The sequence below is a fragment of the Gallinula chloropus genome, assembly GCF_964237585.1.
Source record: "Gallinula chloropus genome assembly, chromosome: 15".
NCBI lineage: Eukaryota > Metazoa > Chordata > Aves > Gruiformes > Rallidae > Gallinula > Gallinula chloropus.
This window is the reverse complement of record NC_140100.1, coordinates 6,506,796-6,530,318: the sequence shown is the minus strand read 5'-3', so window position 1 is coordinate 6,530,318 and position 23,523 is coordinate 6,506,796. Positions and strand designations below refer to the sequence as shown.

General features: G+C 55.1%; 1 protein-coding gene across 1 annotated transcript in view; it reads right to left on the bottom strand.

Moving 5' to 3' along the window:
• The window catches only part of TNRC18 (trinucleotide repeat containing 18), a gene marked incomplete at its 5' end in the record, with an annotated part of 53,405 nt that overhangs the window by 17,972 nt on the left and 11,910 nt on the right, over positions 1-23,523 (bottom strand). The window contains 13 exons of the mRNA XM_084271301.1: positions 2,647-3,013; positions 4,074-4,248; positions 6,109-6,237; positions 6,725-6,861; positions 7,524-7,696; positions 8,347-9,294; positions 9,781-10,204; positions 10,989-11,173; positions 11,654-11,800; positions 12,011-12,216; positions 12,619-12,721; positions 15,898-17,700; positions 18,147-18,272. Of these exons, the coding sequence (XP_084127427.1) occupies positions 2,647-3,013; positions 4,074-4,248; positions 6,109-6,237; positions 6,725-6,861; positions 7,524-7,696; positions 8,347-9,294; positions 9,781-10,204; positions 10,989-11,173; positions 11,654-11,800; positions 12,011-12,216; positions 12,619-12,721; positions 15,898-17,700; positions 18,147-18,272 (4,923 nt within the window). The remainder of the gene's footprint in view (positions 1-2,646; positions 3,014-4,073; positions 4,249-6,108; positions 6,238-6,724; positions 6,862-7,523; positions 7,697-8,346; positions 9,295-9,780; positions 10,205-10,988; positions 11,174-11,653; positions 11,801-12,010; positions 12,217-12,618; positions 12,722-15,897; positions 17,701-18,146; positions 18,273-23,523) is intronic.

The window sequence follows — 23,523 nt, the reverse complement described above, 5'->3', positions numbered from 1 at the left end:
AAGTGGGTGGGAAGAGCGTTATGTCAGAGAATGGGGGTCTGGGGGGTTCTGGGTGGGTTCTTCTTTGGGGGGCACTTCGGTGTGTTTCTTTGTGAAGAAGCTGTAAACTGAGAGGGTCAAATGGCTGCAGGAGGGGCCGTGTGCTGTCATGTCCCCCACACCAGACCCTTCTATCACCGCAAGTCTCAGGCTCAACAAGTGGGAGCCAATTAAACACAGAAATACATATTTCCCTTCTTTTGGTCAGAAATAGACACTCTCCTCCTTGGCCGAACAACTCCTGTCCTTCCTTAAGACAAGATCTGAGGAGTGTTTTCAGCTCAGGAGCAGAAAACTGAGGTAGACATTTCCACTATGAAGATGTCCACCAAAGCACAGTGATGCTAAGAACAGGGCCATCGACCTGAATTAAGACTTAACCACAGTTACATTCAACACTCTGACTTAAATCTCCTTTCCTACACAAACCCACTCTCCCAGAGGGATTTTGATATGGGCAGCAGGAGCAAGCCCATCTGCCAAAGAAGACAACATGTCTACCTCCAAATGTCAAACCACATCGTGCCACCCCAGACACTCTGCAGTTTGCAATACAAAGTATACTGAAACGGAGCAGGGACCAAGCAGCATCTTGGCCTGTAAACTGCAGCTTTACAAAGCTGCCAAGGCCCATAGACAGCGAGATGTTATCCAGCGGTCCCTTCTGTTATCTGATGAGTGGAACGAGAAGTATATGGTACCCCTGGACACAATAAAAGCCAGAATGAATTGTAACCTGCTGGCTCATGAATGCATTGTCAGCTTCACAACGTTATGGACATTGCAGCAGGGACCATTACAGCCTGTGAGCAGCAGCAGATGCTCAAGTGTCAGCCTAGGTCAGGCATTCACTCCCCACCTCCACTGTGCTGGTTGTGGAGATGAAGGAACGAGGCATAGCAAGTTCAGGAGACCCAAAGCCCAAATATGCAAATGATTTTGGGTGTCTGACTTCTGTTAAAATCTGTGGGAACGGCATTCTCAGCTTGCCCTCTGGATCTATGCCGAAGGTTTTCACGATTCAAGCTAGAAAATCATGAGGTTAGGAGGCAGAAGGACTTGGCCTCAGTCCCATTTCTCCTCCTCCACAAGAGCAGTCCACCAGTCATGGGAGGTGCTGCCATATGCTCGACCTGCCTCCCCAAATCCATCATGCTTGAGTGACCAGAAGACAGGCTGAAGCCCTTCCCTTAATCCTGCACACAGCTGAAAAACCACACATCAAAGCTGAACCATTTCAGAACAGGTTCCTCACTGGTAACAATCCACCTGTGCCAAGATTCATGAAGCAAACGGGCACATTCCTGCACCAGGAGACTCAATGGGGAGGAGAGGGGTGAAACAGCAACTCGCTTAAGTCTGGGAGGGAGGTTTTGTTCATGGAACTGGAGTGCCAAGTGCCAAGGCATGGCAAAAGCTCCCTCCACCAGAAGCCAAGGCTTTTTGCTTCAGCAACAGCCTGTGCTTCTATTAGCTCCAGAGCTCCCAGGTTAGGGCTTGAGCATCTGTCCTTGGAAGTGAAGTACACTGAAGAGCAAAACTGCTGGGTGGTGTGTAGAGCACAACCAGCCAAAGGCTGTGTTCAAGACCAGTGGACACAATGGCTCATATTTTGCCACCTAAATAGCTAATTTCATGCCAAACATTTGTTCAGTTGGAGAATCACTAGCTCATCATCTTCCTCATTAGTGGAATTTCTGAACCAGTGTTGCACCAAGAGATACATTTGTTATGCATACAAACACCCCGTAATGGTTTTAACATGGGACGTAAATAGCTGCAACCACAGGAGAAGATGCGTATGCAAGTGAGCAAAGACAATTACACAACTGGGCCTCAGCCCATAAACTCCCAATTCCCTCAGTGCTCTTTGCCCACTGTCTGCCTGAGCCATTAATGACTCTACCTCTGTTTCTGCTGCCTTCCCAACATCACCTGCAGTTCAGCTTTTTCCTTCTGTACCAGGAGTCCCCAGCTCTGCTAAGCTGCAGGAACCTTCTCCTCAGGTGCACTCTGGGTTCAGCAGTGGCAATTGGGTACAGAGGATGCTGGGATGGAGCCAAATGCTGATGAGACAGATGGGAAGCCTGAGCACAGTGAACCAGGAACCAAGCCACAACACTGAAGGGCAGAACACTTATGAACATCAGTGCCTCCTGGCAGCCTTTGCTTCCTCCAACTGACTCCATGGCATCCTAAGACCATTTCTACTCAACTCAGCAAGGTCCTCAAAAGTCAACTGTTAATCACCTCCTGGAGCTGAGGCTTGGAGTCCTCATCTGACAGGCAAATGGAGAGTGTCTACTCCCACCAAAAGCAAGAACGTGGGTCAACTTATTTTTTAAAGCTTTTTTCCCCACTGGTGATTGGCACAACACAGGCCAAGAAGAAAGATGCTCATGTCAGCTACCTCTTGGGTAGCAGGTTGGCCAGTCAACTCATGCTCACCAAGACACAGCAGTGTTGATTAGCTGGGGAGAAGTCACCTTTCTCTCATAAGCAAACCCAGGCCCATCTCCAAGACACCTTGCATGAGACCAGAAACCCCCACAACCAGCCCCCACAAGGGATTACACTGTAGGAAGAGATAAATGAGGAATTACTTACTATAAGAGTAGCTGCTAACTTCAGATATTGCTGGTGAATGGGAAACCTTGAGCTGATTTTTGACTTTTAACCCCATCTCCATCTTCTTAATTTTGGCAGCCACTTTATTTTTACCTTCCTTGGTGGGTTTCAACGACAGGCCCAGGTTCTTGGCCAGGCTCTTTTTCTCCTCCTTGCTTGGCAGAGCCTCATGGGATGGGAGGTACCTGCTGCCACCTCCACTAGTTTTTGTCTTTCCCCCAGAGCTGTCAGCAAACTTGAAGGGGGATTTGAGCTTGTCTTGTTTGGTAAGTGACAGGGCCTTGTCAAGCTTGCTGGCCAGCTGTTCCTGATCCGATGGCACCTTCTTCTTCTTAAGCTTTAACTGCTGGGGTGGAAGGAAGAGACATGGGTGAATACAGAGCAGATATCATGGGCAGACCTGAGTGATTTTACCAGCCCTCATAAGAGTCTCTCATGCACGCTAGTTAATAAGGCCTCAAAATGATGGTCTCAAGCCCCAGCTGCCATAACCCACCATGATGCTAGGGAGGAAGGAGAGGAAGATATCAGCAAACAGCACAGCTTTACCCTTATTGAGAGCTACAAAAATCACAAGGCTAACTCAAAAAAATTGAATTTTCTTTCCAAAAGAAAGATGTTCAGAGAACAACATGTTTTGGAGTTCTTTTTTTGCAGCACCTTCTGGCTTTTAGGCTATGTTCAGGTTGGGTTTACAAGCTTTTTTCTAACTCACAAGGATTAAAAAATCTTCTTTACCCAAAACCCCAGCCCAATAAATACCGATTTCCACATAATCAACCCATTCCAGAGGCTGGGATGTCAAAAAGACCCAAATACCTCTCAGCAGAGCATCAGCACCACCACATTACACCCAGGGCTGTTGGGTCCTTTTCAGTATTTTCTTGCTTCTTGAAAAAAGTAAATATACTTTACGTGTGCCCCAGCCAGATAACAGCAGCTGGAACTCAGCACTTCGCCTGGATGCATTTGGGATTTCAGCAGCAGCTTAAAGCTCCACTAAATACCCTGTTGCCTCAACAGTGGTGGAAGAAAACCCTGCATTTAAACTAGTGAGCTTGCACTTCCTTTCAACCCCCTCTTCAGAAGTCTGTTCCCCTCCACTATCTCAAAGGGCAAAGGGGTAAGTCAAGCACTGCTTGGGATTCAGAGCAGCTCTGCCTGGCTCAAAGGCATTTCCCTCTCTGCTGCCTACCTAAGAGGTCCAACATCCCTATGCCAATGTTAGCCTCTGTAAACACCCCTCCACTGCACAGACAGTCCTCTCAGGAAGAGTTTCTAAACCCATGTGAACTGTGAGCGGATGCTATAAAGTTAGGAGTTACCCAGCACAAGGCAACACTAACGAAGCAGGGAAGAGATCTGCTTTTGGCCTGTGGCTCCATGTTTCCCATGAGGGCACTGACCTCGTTTGAAAAGCTGGGAGCCGCATCGTGCTCTTCCCAGCTCTGGTTCCTCCCTTTCATCTTGCCACTGCTGCTCTCCACATCCTCATCCTCCTCCGGGAGGGCCCCTTTGTGCCTCTTCTTCATGCCCTCACCAGTCTCAGAGTCTTCGGAGAGCAACAAGGACTTGTTCAGTCTGCAAGCCAAGCACAGGATGGGTCAAGGTGGGGTGCTTTTTCCCCCTGTGATCCCCACCAAGCTCAAAAGTAGGGTTAAGTGTCTCCTAGGACAGCGGGGATCCTCAACAGGAGCCAAGTCCACTGTGAAGTGACAGCAGTTTGGACAGGGTTTTCCACCAAACAGCAGAGCCAAGGAGCCCTTCTTGCACGCTCCTGGCCACCAGTACAGATGAGAGTGTCTGGAATCAGAGACCCGCCAGATGGTCTCTTAAAGGACGTAACTGGTGTTGTGGCCACTGAAAGTGCCCGATTTGGTACGGAGCAGCAGAGGGAAGGACAGACAGTTGAGCTGGCCCTGTAGGTCTTTTCCCACCCCTGCTTTCATGGACCCTGTAGGTGCAGAGAGAGCTTCTTGAGTGCCTCACTGCCCAGACACTTGCTCTGGTTGCTTGCCTATGAGCAAGGAGGTGACGAGGAAGTGCCACACAGGGTGACATGGAAGGACAAGGGCACTGCAGGGACTGGCTCACTCGAAGGGCAGGCGCTCTGCTTTACAAGCCTGGCTTCTACACAAGAGGCATTCGTGATCTGCGTCTTTGGTCTCGCTTTGGGATTTGGGGGGAAAAGAGAGGGTAAATAAATAATAATAAAAAAATAATAAAGTAGGTGAGACTGTAAGCACATCTTCCACTGCTCCCCAGCTGTCTCCAGGAACTATCTAATGGATGATCAGTCAGCACCTCATGACCTCTACCAAGCCTCCATTACAAGCTCTCATAAGACTCCTCTTTCACACGAAGCCTGCTGGCCCAGGCCATACCACCACCGCAAAGCCACTGACACGGGGCAGCCTCCTCAGCTTCCAGGCACTTCCCCTCCCCTCCGTCCTCTCTGCTGACCTCCATGAACAGCTAAACCAACACCTCAGGCCTTCAATGTGGGCTGAGGGTGCACCTCCATCTCCCAAGGTCACGCTGCTGAAGCATTCCTGCGATGCAGGAACATGCACACACCACACGCTCACGCACGCACACATGCACAACTCCAGCCACCTCTGGGCACCTCCGAACAAGAACAGCAAATCACAGAGCTACCAAGGGGACAGACTTTCAGTGGTCAGTGGGAGCTGGGCACCTGGATCTCATCTGCAGTGTTCAAAGGACGTTTGCAGAAATACCCAGCACGCAGGGAGGCAGCTCGGAGGTGCCTTTCCATTGGGGTCTCCTGGCCACCTATGAGTGGTTAGAGGGCTAATGGTGGTGAGATCCAGGGATCCAAACAACAGCAGCTGGACTTGCAAAAGAGAAGTAAGCTGAGGCCAGAATTGTCTGGGCACTTGGAATAGAGAGCTCAGGCAAAACCAGCTCCCATTGATGAAGGGAACAGATTAAGACAGCAGAAACACAGCCAAAAGAGAGGCCCTATGAAGCAGACAACCTGAAAAGCACTGTCCTTCCAGTCTCTGACATCAGCAACCCTGCAATCAGTTCTACAGCACCCGCCTGCACCGCCTGCTCTCCTGAAAGCACACTAGGCCACACTCCTCGACGCCAAGAGCACACCTCCAGGCCCCTGCCCAGCCAAGCTGCTCCACATCACCTCACCGCCGCTCAACTCAGCCTGTCCTACTTGTACCCAACACCACAGACACGTGCTCCACCAGCAGGGAGGGAGGAGGCTGGCACCATGTTCTCACTGCAAGGACACGCTCACGTTCAGTGTACACACACTTCCACAACACCGCCACTGCCAGAGGCCAGCCTGCTGAGAGAACGCCACAGCGAGCCCCCGCTGCATCCAAGACACTCTTCCCCAAGTAAAGACCTTGGTGCAGCGACCCTGCCATTTTTCCCATCTTCCCCAAATTCCAGCCTTACTTTCCACTCTTGCTGTCACTCTTCCCTCTCTCCTTAATGGGTGACAGAGCGCTTGATCCAAGTTTCCTCTTCCTGGGCCTTCCAGGGCCTCTTCTTGCCAAGCTTCTACTTTTCTCGTCATGCTTTTCCCTTTAAAAAAACCACACGCTTCACTGTTAACCAAGGCAACACAAAAAAAAAACCAAACAAAAAAAAAAGGGGAAAAAGGAGAAAAAAAAAAAAAGCCAAATCAAATTTTGCAACCAAGAAAAGCAAAACAAACTAGGGGGGAGGGAGAAGCAAATAAATCCAAAAAACTAAAAAGCTGAAAAAAAATTAAAAAGAAAGCAAGCAAGAACTGGAGCCAACCCAGAACCTTTGCCTGTCACCAAACTGCTAAACTGAGCTGCTGAAGCCAAGGTTGTCTCTAATACGGTCTCCCAGCTGCATTCACCAGTGATGGGGTTGTTGTGTCACATAGCCTAGGAGTGTGTTGTGCAAAGCTCTGGCGGGGCCATACCAGGAGGAGAGGAGAAGAGACAGGGAGGGATGGAGGGCTGCTTTCTCTCCTGGACTGAGAGGCAGTGAAAGTGCCCAGCTGGAAAAAGAAAGACCAAGTGAGCAGACTGTGACTTACTCAGAGTCCCTGCGACGCTGCAGCTTCACCAGCTCCCGCTGCTTCTCCTTGTAACGCCGCTGCAGCTCAGCCAGCCTCATCCTGTAGTCCAGCTCCATCGCGTCCATGTTCTCGATGGCCGATTTGATGGAATACATCTGAGTGGGGAGGCAAGAAGGGGAGAGAAGGTCAGGACGTGTCCAGGCCCCCACTTAGACAAGGGTGGTGCACACTTGGGGTGTCCCTACAATGGCCAAGATCTGCAGCCTGGCAGGGAAGCAGAGCAGAGCACCCTCACCCACAAGAAGCACAGCCCTGGAGCAGTACCCAAGCAAAACCAGCCACACGAAGAGGTTCAGTGACTTATGCATGGGACAAGCTCTGAAGGAGCCTGGGAGGGAAAGAACCTGGAGAATAAAACACACCCATGGAGTCTCTTTTATTTCAAAAGATCAAACTATTCCCTGCCTCAGAACACTTACTTAGTGGGTAGAAAAGAATTTGTCAGTCTCTCCCATGGGGAAGAGTCAGCAAAGAAACAAACCAAGGAAAAACCCTCCCACCACTACCTTTATTTACCCCCCTCAAGCAGTACCACAGGAGCTCCTGCTGGCTCTTTATTACAACCACCACTCCTGGGGCTGCTGAGGGTCCTGCTGAGATCAATGGTGTTGATGCACCAAGGAGGGAGGAAGAGGCACCGCGCTGCATCGACTCCCGCGCAGCGCGAGCCGGGTGGCACACTGCGGCACGGGGAGCGCGCTGCGGCCAGCGGATGCACTGTGGCTGTTCCGGCTCAGCCACGCTAAGAGCTACTTACGGGTTCATCTTTCTTCTGCATCCAGCTGTATTTTTTGTTGGGATTCAGCTCTCGAGGCAGCCGGATGGTTTTCAGACTTTCCATAAAGGGGGTGGAAAGTACTTCCATGAGCATGTGGGTGCTGGCAGCCAGCAAACTCTCTAGTGTTGGCCGGACAGGGAAACTCTCTGGACCTGCTGAAGACAGGGAAAAAAAGAGCTATAGAAGTTCACCATCCAAGACTGCTCCTTCAGCAGGCACATGGAGAGGCTCGTGTCCCTTTCTGGACCATGGCAGTTCAAGGAGCCTCCCAGCCACCTTTGGCTCCCCACCCCACGTGAGATCTCCTGTTGTACCCAGCCATGGTGCAACTGGCAGTTCCCACCACGTCTCACCTCAGGAAGTTACTGGAAGGTGAGAGGTTTTCAGGACCTGCCAAGCTCTTGGAAAGCATCATCTGGAGCTACTGGGGCCTCTTGTGCCAAACCCCAACAGACAGCAGACTCAGTGCCTGCCAGAAGGGTGTTACCCTGGCAGCTCTCGGCAACTGGGGCTCCGGTTCCGCTACGCATACCACACACTGTCTAGACATGGCGAGGGCCTTTGGAAGGGGAGAGCGGTACAAGAGCCACACGTAGCTCAGCCTTCTGCAACAAACCCCCTGTGCTCCAATCCCATCCAAAGTACCGGCCACTCCTGCCACTCAGGGCAATGCTCTCCTTGCTGCCTGGCTGAGGTTGCAAGAGATCCCACCTGTGTCTCTTCTGCCCAGACAGCACAGGAATGATGTGCAGGGAGCCCCAAGCTGGCCCCAGGCTGGCCAGAGCACACACTTACAACTTACTCTGCATTTCTTGCTTCCGTTTCTCCAGCTCCATCTCTGCAATTTCACTCAGCAAAGTGATGCCTTGCAGGAAGGAGTGCTCCAAGGCCTGGTCAGGTAACACCTCCACCTTCACCTGGGACGGAGTGACGCTGGCAGTAGTCAACAAGGAACAAGCCTGAGGCATTTCTGTGGCAGCCACCAAAGCGTTCATCCCAGCCAGAGGGTCGCCCGGCTTGATGTCCAGGGATGGGATTTGGCAAGAGATTGCCTCTTCCGTGTAGGAAGGGATCTCTGGCCCCTGCTCCCCCTCCTCGGGGGGCAGGCTGGGGAACTCCCTCCCCCGGGGCACATCGTCGCTCTGCAGATCCATCGCTACAGAGGTCTCCTCCCGCTGGGGCGTCAAGTCCATCTCAGGTGGCTCGTTCTCAGCGTGCACGAGCGAACCGTCATAGTCCATGTGCACGGAGCAGGTTTCTGCTCCACTCCCAGCCTCTGCCTGAGCCTCTGCCTCTGCAGGGCAGGCCACAACCTGGTAAGGAGGTGGGCAGCTCTGAAGGTCTTCCTGGTCCTGCTCCATAGCACCCAGGGCTTCGCCTTGATGCAGGAGGAGATTGCAATTGTCCACATTCTGCACTGGGACGGCAGCAGAGGTGGTGATGTTCAGAGGCCCCATGTCCTGCTCACAGATGCCTTCTTGACTTTCCTCCATCTGCACCTCTGATTTCACCCTCTCTTCCAAGGACTCCTCTTCTGCTGCTGCTTGGATGGGCTCTAGCATTTTGGACGGAGACAGGTGGATGGGTTTGACCTCTGGGGAAAGTTCCATGTGCTCAGAGCCTTCAGCAGGCAATGGGACGTCAGGAGCCAGGCCATCTGCATCAGATGCTGCCGTGGGCTGGAGGAGGTAGGGATAGTGTCTTCCAAAGGAGGGAGGCAGGGACTGGAATGGGTATCCTGGCGGGATCTCTGCAAGACATCAGAAGAGACAGGTCTTGTAATGGCCAGGTCTCCAAAGCACCTCTCTCGCGAAGAGATGGGTTCCCTTCATCTCTCATCTCTTCCTATCTGGAAGCACTGGCTGCTTTGGGCACCTCTCTCCTGGCCTAGAGCAATCAGCACACCAGAGGTCCCTTCTGCCTTTTTTCCAGCACTCTCCTGGCAACTGGAGAGAGATCTGTTTCCTGCATCCTTCTCCTACTGAGACTTCAGTCCTGGAGGAACCAACCCAGGCTCAACCCAAGGGAAGACAAGAGCCTACAGCTCCAGGTGCCTCTAAGACCCAGGCATCAATCCAAGTCCATCACACCACCCCTGGTCCTTGCCTTTTCCCTGCCTTTTAGAGGAGCTACATGGTATTCTCTAAGGGAAGGGATGGAAGCAGGAAAGAGCTGAGGAGAAACAAGGAGGCAGGCACAAACACAACGGGACTCTGCCAAAGCAGGGCTCTCTTACCTGGGAACAAGGCCTGATATGGACCAGCAGCCTCTTTTTCCAGCTCCAGGTCTTTCTTCTCCACAGTTTCGGGTGCCTCTTCCTTTGGAGGGATGGCAGGGGCAGGGGGTGGAGAGGCGGGGGGTGGGCTGGAAGGATGGGAGCTGGGGGTGGCGGGGTAGGAGTAGGCTGGCTGCGAAGGTGGTTCCTCCATCTTTTGGATCACCTCAGCTTTGAGCACAGACACGGGTGAGGCCCTGGGAGAGAGGGGAGGTGGACTCACAGCCTTGCTGTAGGATGTGGAGGCGCTGGGAGACAGCACGGGTGGTTTTCGGTGCACCAGTCCCGAGGCAGAGGAGGAAAGGCCTGATTTGGCACTGTCCAGGCTCCGTTTCGTCACCTTCTCTTCCATATCTGCACGCTGCTCGTTCGCCTTCAACCTCTCCTGTGGCAAGAGCAAAGCAAAAACTCAACACCACATCTCTAGGTGCCCCTGGAAAGCACAGCTCTGCCACCAAACCAACCCAAAACATGGTCTTTAGCAACCCATGGGCTGGAATAAAGCACATGTTCCTCAGCCCAACACCATTTTAAGGCCAACCTGATGGAGGATGACATTGATCTGCGACAGCTTTCTTTACAAATTCCTGGCTCCAGGAGTCACGTGAAGGGTGTCTCAACTTTCACTTGCACCCAAAGCAAACTCTTTCCACTTCTGAGTCTCAGCCCAGCAAGAACATGTAAAATGAAGGCTGAAAACCAGGTGACCACTATAAAAATCCAACAGGTGCCCATCGCTGAAGTGAAAGCTCACGGCTTCCAAAATCAGTTGGTAAATGGGAGATGGCTCCAGGACACAGGGTGACTGCAGCCAGTGTTGCAGCTCCTTCTCTGAGCCACTTGGGAGGTTTGTCTGGAGGTGACCAGGGATGAACTGGTCAGACACATCCCCAGGGAAGACAGACACTTAACTAAACAGATATATCCCCAGGGAAGGAATCAAGGTCATGCTGCTGCTGGGCAGCTCTGCTGACAGCACCACTCAACAGCTCTACACCCAACTCCTCCAAAACTCACCCTAACTCTGCAGGATGCAGGGACCAGGGCAGGACCTCTCCATGCATCTGTATACCCTTGAGACACACCTGCAACGCAGCCACATCTGCTTCTTCCCCCCTAGACACTTCAGGCTCATTTCACACCCAAGCAAGAAGCTCTGGAAAACGTACCACGAGCTGGGCGCTCCTCTGGAGCTCCATGGCGTGAGCGGCTTGCTGCTGCAGGATGTAGAGCTCATGCTGCCGCAGCAGCTGCTGATGGGAGAGGAGCTGGAGCTGGTGAGCATGCTGGAGGGAGCTCCTGGTCGGGGGGTACATGGCAGGCCACAGTGGGGGGGCACGGTCCATCAGCTCCGCTGGGGAACGAGCAGAGATGCAGTCAGAGGGGCAGGAGAATGGGCACAGCTAGAGGACTCAGGATCGCTGAGGACAACTGTCCCTACCCCAGTCCCAAGGTGTGGGGGATGCCAAATACCAGGCTAAAAGAAACACATCTGGAAATGCAGAGGGACAAAGGGTGCCACCTTCCCCTTGGCAGCCTCACTCCCACCACCCCACAGGTCCTGGGCCGTCTGACTTGCTTGATTTGACAGTCCCTGGCTGAGCCCTCACATCATTTCTCCTAACCAAAGACCCAAAGTTTACAGGGTCTTGCAGGGAATGAGAAGCCACTGCTGAAGGTTACACATTTCCATCTCTGAAACACACTTAGCAAGAGGTCAGCTCATACCCACCCTCGAGCTGCTGGTCCCCGTGGGTATGTACACTCCTACCCAGCCCTCTCCAAAGCCTGTTTCCTCCACAGCTGTCCAAGCACGGCCTTCAGGGCCACTTACCGAAGTGTGGCAAGTGCTCGCTGGGGATCACAACAAGCTGCCCTGACTGCGGGTCTCTGGCAAACTGGTAGGCAGAAGGGAGAGCTCCCCCCATGGCAGGGGGGAAGCCTGGAGTCATGCCCTGGTGCAGGGAAGGGTGACCAAGTCCTGGAAGAAGAAACACGGGTCACAACTCAGGGGGTTGCAGGCAGCTCCTACCCACGCAAGAAGTCATCTACCATTTGACTGCTCCACAATACCTCCTTCACTTTCCCCTGCAAGCTGACAGAAGCCTCACTGGGTACTTAGCAACACGTCCCTCTGGATAGCATTGGTATGAACACCCCAGAGACACCCCACTCCCTCCTGGGTACTCACCGTAGGGGTGTCCAGCCAACCACATGGAGGGGCTCCCGGTCCTGGGGAGCCAGGGGTGGGCTGCCAAGTGCGAAGCCGGGTCTGCAGACCAGCGCCCAGAGCCCGTCAAGGCTGGGCCTCCTGTGACCATGAGGTTGGAGTTCAAACCGTTGGTGGTGCAGCTGGAAGGGTGTATCCGGGCAAAATCTGCCAGCTCCTTGCTCTCTCTGGTGGAGGAGGAGGCAAAAGAGAGAGTGAGGAAGGACCTGAGAGCTGCAGGTTACTGCACAGTCAGAGGAGCCCCAGTATGGACCAATCTGTAGGACGAGTGTGTTTGCAAACCAGGGTCAGACACCCAAGGAGAGCCGTGATGGAGATTGTTAACATCACGTCCAGAACAAAACATCTCATCTCTCCATCCCACTGGAGCACATATGGATTTGCAGCAGTCTATGAGGACCTGCCTAGAACCCCACGGTACCCGACTCAGCGCTCCTCTCCACACCAGCGAGGCTGGTACCAGCAACTTCACCAGGATGGATGCCAGCCTGTCCCCTCTCCAGACAGGCTGTCCTCAGTACAGCTTGTGGCACTGTGGCAAAAGACCCCCATCTCCCTCCAACCCTCACCTGAGCAGCTTCTCCTGATCCCTCTCCAAGCGCCCTGCCAGGAGATGGCTGTCACGGTGGCGGCTTCTCTCATCCCCGCAGTCATCTTCTGAGCGTCCGTGCCCTACAAGACAACCCAGCACCATCAGACACAAGAAGCAGTCCGGGGAAAGCTGTCCCCTCTCCTCTGGGCATGGAAAGGCAGCACCCAGGGAGCCAGCAGACCCAAATGCCACCATCCCCAAGACTGTATCAGGTTCAAGCCCTAAAGGACAGGACAAGGCTGTCTGTGTGATCAAGATATTCTCACTAAGGCAGCTCCTGGTAGCACCCATGTGCACGTGGTTTGACATCCATGTCTTCAAGGCATCAAGGGACCCACTTGCCATGTCAGGCTGGTCACCCAGGACACAACAGCCACCAGCCTGGGAGCAGCAGGGACCAATTCTGCTGAAGGACAGCAGCAGATTTCCTACCCCAGAAGGAGATGAGGCCCAGATAAATCCCTGCACCATACCACACAAAACTGCTCGGCACATCTCACAGGGAAGGGGGGGTTATGTCCACCCTTTCTGCTCTTGCAATCCAGTCTGGGCACACTGGGTATGCTCTGGACCAGGCAGAACCAGCACTACGGACCCTCACAGTGTGCTCTGCTCCGTAACTCAACCCATTAGTGGGAATCTGCATCCACCCCCCCCCCGAAGCCACGCAACAAAAAAGGGTCTGGCGAGGCAGAGGCACATATGGCAGATGAGGGCAAGAGTCCAAAAAGGGGGCCTGGATGGAGAAACAGCTCGTCCAGAATCAGAACAGCTCTTGCAAACACAGCCTGGCACGGCAGCAGCTGCGAGTGCAAGAGGTTAGGCAGCACATTCACGGGAGCAAACAGCACCTCCTCGCTGGCCCCACTAGGACCAAGAATCAGGGCCACACTGCTCTTATTTCATCCAAGGTCTTCGCTCCAGCTGTCTGGTTCTAGGCTTCTTTTCCCCAGTTTTTCCCCAGCTTCTTTCTTGCATATGCATATCCACAATTCCCATTGCTCCTCTCCACGTTAGGCTTCAGTGCCATGACCCACTCCTCAATCCCAGCCCTGCTCACAGCAAGCTGATGGCCAGTCTAACAGTGCCAGGAGGAAGATACTGGCTTCCCCCTGCCCTCTGTGCCCCCTGACAGCACGTCCCCTGCCCAGGCAGTGCTCTGCACCCTGCAGGGCTCAGTGGTGCAGCACGGCCTCGCACGGCTGCACCCTGGCTCCCAGCAGCCCTTCCCAGGGTCCTCGTTCTCCCGTCTGGATAAGGTTTGGCACACAGGAAAGCATCTCAGAACATGAAGTCTAGCCTGCTGACAGGCAGGCTTTTCAAGGAGGGCTCACTGTGTATTTCCACAGACCTGGACAGCCCGCAGTTGGGTTTTTTTTTTTTTGCTGTCAAGTCGCCAATTCCCTCAGCTTTTACTGTCAGAAGGAATCCAGGAACAAGACAACATCTCTCCCGGCTCCTCGCCCCAAGGCTCCTTCCACTAGCTTCAGGCAGAGAGCGAAGATGCTTTAAAACCTGGCACACACCTCTTCTTCCCAAAGGACTCTGCAGGGTCACCACATTTCCCTCACAGCCTGCCAGGACACCACAGGCAGCGGCTGTCCCCAGCCAGCCCCTCCTTGACATGCTGAATGATGCCCTGCGCAGCTCCTGTTGCTCAGTTTTACTACCCACCCTCCACGGCACGATGCACCGGGGTTCACAAATCCCTCCAAAGCCTCAGCTTCTCTCCTGGCCTCTCCACCAGCATCCCCACTCGCACACAAATCCTTTTCCAACCCCTAGCCCAGGTTCCATCCCCTTGGAGCCTCTTTTCCTACTGATTTTCCCCAACTGCCCCTTCAGTGTCAGCAATATGGAGCAAACCCTTGGATAACTCACAGCTTCCCTTTGCTCCTTGGCACAAGCTGAGCCAAACCCCCGCTCCCCACCAACCTTTTAATAGAAACACATCATTTTGTTATTTTCCCTCCATTCCTCCCTCTCCTATCTACAGCACTCGTGCTCCAGTATTTACAGACGAGTTTATCATCTTCTCCTCATCCCCCATCCAAACACACACTCTCCTATTTGTCTAATTCCCTCCTAGCCCCCAATCCTGCTGACAGGACAGTCCCTTTTCTGTACAGACCGATGATTGTCCAGACAGTGAATGATCAGTTTGTCCATATATATGAAGATGACGCACAGACTACATAGAAAAATTCAATCAGTTATGCACAGAGGAAAGGCTTAGGCCCGTTTCCTTGACAACCAATGCCCAGCACTAAATACTTGCATTTTACTTGCCAAATACTACAGATTAGCCAACTAAAGCCTGCTTTCTCCTTCTTAAAAGGTCTAAACATTCAAGCACCGTCCACTCAGCGCAAGCAAGCTAATGTTATTAGACGAATATCTCCCGGCACACAAAAGGGGGGCAAGCATTTGGGGGGTGAGAGGAGGAGAAAAGCAGTCTTGTTTTCTGTCTGAAAGCCAACCACATCACTTAGCAACGAGCCCGGAGGCCTGCCAGAATTCAACCCTTGTTTGCAGCCTTTTAGTTCGGCTCAGTAAATTACATTTAACGCAAGCTGGGAGGGTCTGGGACGACTGAACGGCTGAACAAACAGCTCCCTGTGCTGCCCACGAGGTCCTCGGTGGGGTCCCGCCCAGCCGTGGGGAGGGCGAGAGGAGGCGATGGGAACAGGGAGAGAGGGGCTTGTGGCTGGGAGAAATGGCCTCTTGCCACTGAGGTTTGGGGGGTGTGGGGGGGAGCAAAGGGGAAAAACAACGGGAGGTGAAGGCTAAAAGCAGGCAAGCATCGCTCGCTGACTGCTCGCTTTGGCTCCTTGGAATGCCAGAGCCGAGCTCTCCACGGGCCAGGCAGCGTTATCTTGCTACACAAGGCAGGCAGAGCACTGGAACTCTCCGGAGCCATCCCTCCTCCTGCCAGTACTGTGGCTTAAATCAAACCCATGAGCCTAAATCCCTACAGATTATGGGGTTTCTCTGTCGCTCCCTTCACTAACAGAGATCAAATGCATGGAGAAGGGTTGTCCTTGGAGGTGGGCAGATGGGACGGCATGGGGCAAAGAGGACTCCCTCTTGCATGGGCAATCTCACTCACAATCTCAATGTGCCTCGGGTTGGGAACAGGGGGTAAGGAGAGTGGAGGACGCTGAACTCAGCTGATGCCCCATCACCTGCACCGGGTGCTGCACTCCCCAGAGAACAGATCCCAAGGGAAGGACCAAGACAGGTCTGGGGAACCTACCTTTGATGCTGCTGAGAGACATCGAGCGATCCCGGTCTGCCAGGCTGGGACCCAGTTTGCTGCTGCTGCTGCTGCTGTTGTCCTTCTGCCGAGCCACGGCCACGGCAATGCCAACAGGCAAGTGCCTCACCTCCACCTCGCCCTGGGAGCCGATGCTCTCACGGCCGAAGGATTTGGCACTCTCGGGTCTCTCAGGGTCCCTCTTTAGCTGCTTCGCTGGCTGCTGTGACAGCAGCTGCTGCACTTTAGAGGCACCCAGCTGCGAAGAGTCCAACTTCATGTTGCCCAAGCCACCAAAGGGGCTCTTCTTGCCACAGCTCTGCCGGGATGCAGTCTCCTTGGCAAAGCTGCCACTGTACTTGATGAGACTCTGCATGGCTGACCCTTCGCCATGGGAGGCGGGGTGTAGGACATCTGCAGTGCCCCGCGAGCCCACCACTGAGGTCCGTGGCAAGCCACTGGGGTCAAGGTAGACCTTCTTGGCTTCCTCTTCTGCCCTTGTGACGTGGTTGTGCTGCGCAGCCAGCACCGCCATCTGCGTAGTGGCAAAGTTGCCCATCTCAAAGGGCTTCCACTTCTGCTCGGGTGGTTTCAGCTGACCGTGGTCCAGGTGCTGCCGTGAGGAGTCCAAAGTGCCATAGACCTTTGCTGCTTCTTTGGAGCTGGATCGCTGGAAGCGTTCCCGCTCACAGGGGCGATGCTCTGCCTCCGGACTCGGCTTCAGCAAGTCCTTGGAGGCCAGAAACTCCCTGCTCTCCGGGGAGCCCAGCCCCGTCCGGTTGAGGAAGGGCTCTGAAGTGACCTGTCTCTTCAGTGCCATAGAGTTCGCCCTGATTACCGAGCCCTTCTCCCGCAAAGCCTCCATCCTTTTGGCATCACTGTGGCAAGAGAAGTCCTGGGACAAGAGTGTGCGGGAGGTGTCCGCAAGGCACCGCTCCGTGGGCGACTGCAGCACCCCCACCTTGCCGAGTTCCTTGTCCTTCACCTTGTTGTCGCGGGCCTGCGAGGCTATTTGGATGGGCCCACTCCTCTCGTCATAGGCTTCGACCGAAGGCACAAAGGTGGGGGCGATGACTTTGTGCTCCCTCCCCAGCTCCTTGGCCGGCGGGAAGATGGTGTACATGCTGGAATGGACGGGCTGTGGAGGGAATGTCGTGGCCGGCGTCATCTTCCCTGGCTGCGAGGGGTGCGGGGACGGGCAGCTGCAGGAGACGTGCAAAGTGCCCATGGAGGGCAGGAGGGGCTCCCCTCGCTTCAGCCGCTCAGCATGGGCATGCGTGGAAGGCCTCATGTTCTCATCATGCCGAGCAGGGTCCTTGGCACAGCGGTCCTGCTCGGCACCCAGGACCTTCAGCATAGGGTCCCCACTGCCGTTGCAGTTGCTGAGGGAAGAGCTCTGCAGCGGGTTCTTGGACTTGGGTTCCCCACTGCCCACCCCCCGATTTGGCATGTGCTCAGCCAGGAAGGGTGAGAGACGCTCACCGACCTTCACCGCCTTCTCCACCACGCTCACTTTCCGGTCACTGTCAGGCTTGGTGTCCTGCGTGAGGTCTACCACGCTGCGGGGACGGGGCTCCTCCTTCGGCTTGCCCTCCTTCTTGGCAAAGGGCAGGGACAGATCGCTCCGGCATGCCCGTTCCTTCCCACCGGGATCTTTCAGGCCTTCTTTCGAGCTCTTGTGCAGCTGCCCAAGGTCCTTCTCCCGGAGCAGAGTGCTTGGCGTGTGGCCACCTGCAGTCCTCGAGAGCGGAGGCTGCGGGTGCAAAGCGGACTGGCCTGCATGGCCGGACAGGTAGAACCCATCTGCAGAACAAAAGCAAACAAGATTACCATGGGGCCTCAAACCCCTTCAAGTCCAAGAAAGACAGAAAAGGGGTAGCAAACCAGGAGGGAATGGGTTTCAAGAATGTCTCAGCAACGACAAGGGCAGAGGAGACCAGGCAGGTACCTCCACACGGCACAGGTGAGATGCAGGACAGCCCTGTCTCTGATGCATGCTGAGCTTTGCGGTGCAGCAGCACTTCAGGGGCTTTAAAGAGGGACCTGGCCAGGCTCCCTACAGTGCAGTCACATCCCAGACCCTGGTACTGCCAAGACCAGGAAATATCCCTGGATGATAACCCCAAGGGTTCCCACTCTTCACCCTCAGCATCCCATCATCCAGCAGCTCCAGTGGCCAAGCAAGCACAAAGGACAGGCTGAGCACACGGGGTGACAGAGGGGAAGGGAGAGTGGGGCTCCAGACTCACCTTTCTGTGACTCGAAGAGGCTGTGCTGACCCAGCTGGGCTAGGAGAGGACTGCCGGTGCTGGGGGGCTCGAGGTGGCTCAGGGGTATGTATGATGGGTAGAGCCCGTTAGGCAGATGGGAAAAGCCTGCAGCAAATGGGAAACAGAAGAGGGAAATATGTTTCAGCCCAAGTGACACGCTGCCTTGGAATGAGACCTGCCGGAGCACAGACTGTTGTGGCTGCCGGTCCCTCGTGTGCCAGGAGCAGCTGCTGGGAGGACACGTGGAAGCAACGCACACAGCCCACTGTGAGGAGCGCTGCTTGGGGCCCCCCACTTCAGGGGTAGCTCCTCTACTCGGGGGCATGCTGCTGCTGCAGCACAGCCCTCTCGTGCAGGCAGAGTAGCTAAACCACCTGGGCGGTGAGGTGTTTTATCACACGTACAGTGACCTGTGGGTGAGGGCACTCCCCAGCACGCTTCCCTGAGCGATAAGGCACTCTTGCCAGCACAGCTCTGCTCACACAGACCTGTCCCCGCTGCAGCTGCCCAGCACTGGGTACGGGCTCTGGGGGAAAGGCGAGAGCCTCCTCCATGGCAGCTCTCAGAACGTGGAGTTTCCTGTATCCAAAAGCAGCATCTTATCCCAGAAGGCAAAACAGAGCAGAAAACCCACCATCCATCCATGAGCTGAGAGAAAGCACTATGTCCCCAAGGCCCTGTTGCCAGCGGTTAGGATTATGTCCTGGATGTTGGGGCCACCTCCTCCGAGAGCAGGCCCCACAGCAATGTCCTCATGCAAGCAATCATCACCAGCATTTCATCAGTGAATACGATCCCTGTAACAGCCATAGTAACGCAAGCTCTCAGCTACAGGCAGCAATTCCTCTGCAACACTGCCACCGAATGGCACCCGCACACACTACAAACCCCAACGCCTCGTGAGAACCAGCTTCCCAGTTGGTGCCATCATTTACAAACTGATTAAAAGCCATCAGCAGACTCTGAAGGAGCCAGTCAAGCCCTTTGCAACCCTCCTCCCTTCCCCTCAGACCCCATTAGCAATGAACCTGCCCAGAATTCAACAATCCCACCGAAAGCACCCAAGCAACGAGTTTTGTCAAGACTCCAGCATCCAAATGGATCAAAACAACATCACACCAAAACCCAACAGGAAGACAGAGAAGTTCAGTCCCCAAAGCTGCACGTGGAGCACCATCTGTGAGAGCTAGTCAATATTTCACATTATTTAGACAGCCGGGATCTCTTTTCACATACATGTTTGTATCCCGGCACATGTGCTTCACCGACACGGTGCTCCACACAGCTCCTGGCCCAGATCCATTGCCCGACAGTTCCCAGCGGCATCACCCACACACGCCAACCCTCCAGCAGCAGGACCAGGGGAGCTCAAATAGAGCCCGTTCCCAGCAGGTAAAATTCCCATTTAATCCTGCACTGGGTGCTGTGAGGGCACTGAGCATACACACACGTTCACACCACTCCTTGAGAACCCCAAAACCTTTTATACCTGAGCATTTCCAAACACACTTTCTTGTTTCCAGGGGTGGAGAGCATTGGGCAGTACCCAGGGACACCTACCCTGATTTGCTGTGAGCAGCTCCGCTCCCACAGCACGTTTGCCTGGGCCGTGGCACCTCCACCACACCGCTCCAGCACGGCTGGGCTGGCTGCAAGCCAGCGCCTGCAGCAGGAGCGACACATTTCCGAGGGAACGCGAATCCCATCTGGCAGAGCACATGGTTGTGGCATGGCAAACCCCCTGGAGCACCCTGTGTCATGCCAGCCCAGCAGCCCCCATCCCAGACATTGCCACACGAGCCCCTTCTCCCAGCCAGACCCCCATGCCAGCTGCAGCCAGTGAGAATGCCGGCATGGAAATCGCGGTGAGACGCATCCATGAGCATATGCCCAAGGTGCATCCCCACTTGCAGACAGCACAAGGACACGGAGCCACCTGCAGAGCTCCAGGAAGGGAATATGATCCAGCCCTGTCATCCAACACAGAGACACCTGCACAAGGCTGAAGCTACTGGTTGTGGCACCGGTTACATCCCTGGTCCTACTGGGGCAGTTCCCTGCCTGCAGCATCTTACCCTACTCAGGGACAACCCTGCATCAACCCCAGTCCCAGTTGCTCCAGGGCTTCCCCCGCTAACAGCATTGTCATATCCCACCACCAGGACCGGACCACAGTCCAGGGATGCAGGATGAGTGGGAAGGTCAGCTTAAAGAATGAGGGGACAAGGGACTCTGGATGACAGTGGGCAAAAGGCAGACAAAATCCTTGCCAGCTGCCAAGCCTAAGATGAGCTGTCACAAAGGTTTTCTAGCCACTACATGGGAGCAGGAAGCAGAGCAGTGACAGGCATCTTCAGGTGTAGTCTGGGTTGGGAAGAGGTTCACAGGGACAGGTCGAGGACCCCAAAGGATATGTCCCCAGCCCCAGCTGGGAAGCAGCAGCAGAACCAAGCGGGTGCCACCAGCAAGCCCCAAAGCCACATCACAGCAGGCAGTCCCAAAGCTGCCCAGGCTCTATTCACCTGTCCCGTTCCCTTCCAGGAACCAGAGCTGGGGCAGGGAGAAGGGATCCGAGCCACAGCTTTCCTGGGGATGAACCCAATGCAAATCCAGCCCTGAGGCACCACCAGCACATCCCTCCTTCCATACAGCCCCTCCAGCAGCAACGCTGGACTGGCATAAGGCTCACACACAGCCTGAAACCTGCTGCCCTGCTCCCCCAGGCAGGACCAGGAGGAGAAGCTTGCTCCTTCACGCGCTAAGTAGCTGCATTTGCAGGAGGCGGCCGCGGGCAAGTCGCTCCCTCCTTGGATCTCCACGCCAGAAAGCGATGCCAAGGGGAGAAACTCTACCGCAGTGAGCAACGCACAACTCACCCCAACCATGGATTTCTGCCAAAGGAAAGGGAGGGGAAAGGGGGAAACCACAACTATCTCCATCTGCCCGGGGCCAAAGCATTTGCTGAACCAGCGCAAGATCCTTTTCTGCTCAGGGACACGCCGACAGGTCTCAGCAGGCTGAGCCACGCTCCTCCAACCGACTGCTTGCCCAGAGGCAGGCTTGCACCACGGTGCAGGCAAGGAGGCACGAGCTGGCAGCGCGGCCAGCACCACACTGGCTGCGTCCCCTTTCCCTGCCATGCCACACTAAACATGTGTGCCCATCAGCACGGGCTCTGGCCACCTGGGAAAGGTACCACCACACAGATGCTCTGTCAGCATGGCCACAAATGATTCAAAGCAGCCCACCTCAGAGGCTAACAGCTTTTAAAGGGCAAGAGATCGTCCTCCAAGACACCTTAACCCACAGGAAGGTGACCACCAGCTCTAGAATGCACATCCCTGCTTGGTTTCTGCTGGGATAATCCAGTGGGAGTAGTGAATGAGCATGGATGTGGGGACACAGCAGTCCCCTCCTTCCCAGCTCCAAGATGGGCTTTTAAAACCTACTCCCTTTGCACAACCGAGATACAAATCACTAAGGGCTGTTACGAGAGGAACTTGGCGGATGCAGATGCGTCAGCCCAGTTGAAAACATCTTCATCTTGGCTCAGCTCTCCTAAACGGCACGGGGGGAAGAGGTATGGTCGGGTGACTCACCACCGAGAGGGGATGTGACTGGTGGGGAGATGAGATACCAGCAACCACACAAACCGCACACCAAACGTCTGGAGGCTGGAGGTCATGCCGGGGGAAGCGGGAGGGGAACGGGCCCCACGTGCTCAGCCTGCTCAGGGTTTGCCCACAGCTCCCCAGGAGGAGGAAGCCACCAGAAAACATTGCCTGGCTGAGGTGGTGAAGGCAGACGGGAGACCTGTCCGCAGTGGAGTGGGCTGGTCGCTTGGAGTTTTTAACCAACGGGGCTCTATCTTGGCCCTCTGGTCCCCGGGCCTGAAATTCAGCCCCAGCTGGCTGAGCCAGCCAAGCCTGGGTTGTGAAAGAGCCAAGGAGGAGGGGGACATGCTGGAGGGGACACACTGGGGCTCAACGCATCGCTTCTGCGGACACGGCTCTGGCCGACGAGCCAGACTACACACCTGATGTGATGGATGTACCAGCTCTGGGAAAACGGCTCCATCCCAGCCCGGCTGCAGGCGACCAGCCAGCACCTCCAATGCATCCCCGTGCTGCCCTCCGTGCCTGCTGCCGATCCAGCATGGACACGACTACTCACTTGGGCACCCATGAAGGGCCACGGACAGCAAACAAGAGAGAATTCACCCAACAGAGAATTCACTCCCCATGCTGCCAGTCCAGCTCTGGGTTTTCCAATCCAGCCAGCAGCACCAACGCGCCAGGGAGAAGCAGCATCTGCAGAGCCTCTGCTAGTGCCCAGGGACAGCTCCCGGGTCCCTGCTGTCACATCAAAGGGCATCATTCAACAGGATGCAGCCGCCTGACAGCCCCAGCAGCCTGGACAGGCAAGTAGGCAGCCACGTGCGATGCTGGGTGCAAAATGTAACCCCAAAACCAAGCCCCAGGCACGAGCCCTCTTCACCCAAGAAGCCACAGCCCCATCAGCGGAAGACCCGCAGCCTCCAGCACCCCGGGAGAGATGAAGTAACTCTCCCCCATCTGCTGTCTGCCCGTTACAGGTTTCTGCCACTTATGAAATATTTCCAACTGCCTTCATCTCCACCCCTCCTCCTGGGGCCACGACGGACGGACAGACACACGGCCAGGAAGCCGGCTGGCACCACACAGCGCTGCGCAAGGAGCTGTGAGCACAAGGAGGACAGAGCTGAAAAGCTTGTCCCTGCAGTCCTTCCAGTCCAAGCCCAGAGGGGCTGGGAAACAGGCGGCAAGGATTTGGGTTTGTTTCCAGGGGATGTTTTCAGGGCTGGGGGATGTGCAGCCCCACTGCGGCCGGGGTCTCTGCAGGCGGCTTGAACCCTGAAATGCACCAGCACCCACGGCCACCCTTAGCCAGGAGCACAGTCACCTCTTCCCCAGTCCAGCTTGCAGTGCCTCGCCAGCAGCCAACTGGGACACCAGTCCATGTCACAAGCAGCTGGATAAATGCTTACATCCTCACACGTCCCCTGTCCCCTTTTCCCAGCTGGGAGGGAGGTGAACCCAGGAGATGTCCAAGCACAGCGAGGACCCAACAGCTGCCAGGTACCACAGGGTGGTCACCGTACCAACCCATGCTCACCATCATCGGTGCATCCAGGATCCTCTCCCTGCAGAAGCAGCAGCCTCCCAGAGGAGACTCTTTTAGGGCTCCCCCCCGCTCCAGCACATACCTCCCCATCCCTGTCCCGTAAGGCGGGAGCGTGCAGCGCAGCAAGGCACGGCCGGCGCTATTCCTCGTGCGCACATTTATGGCTGCAAACAGCTGAGAGCCAGGAGTGCTG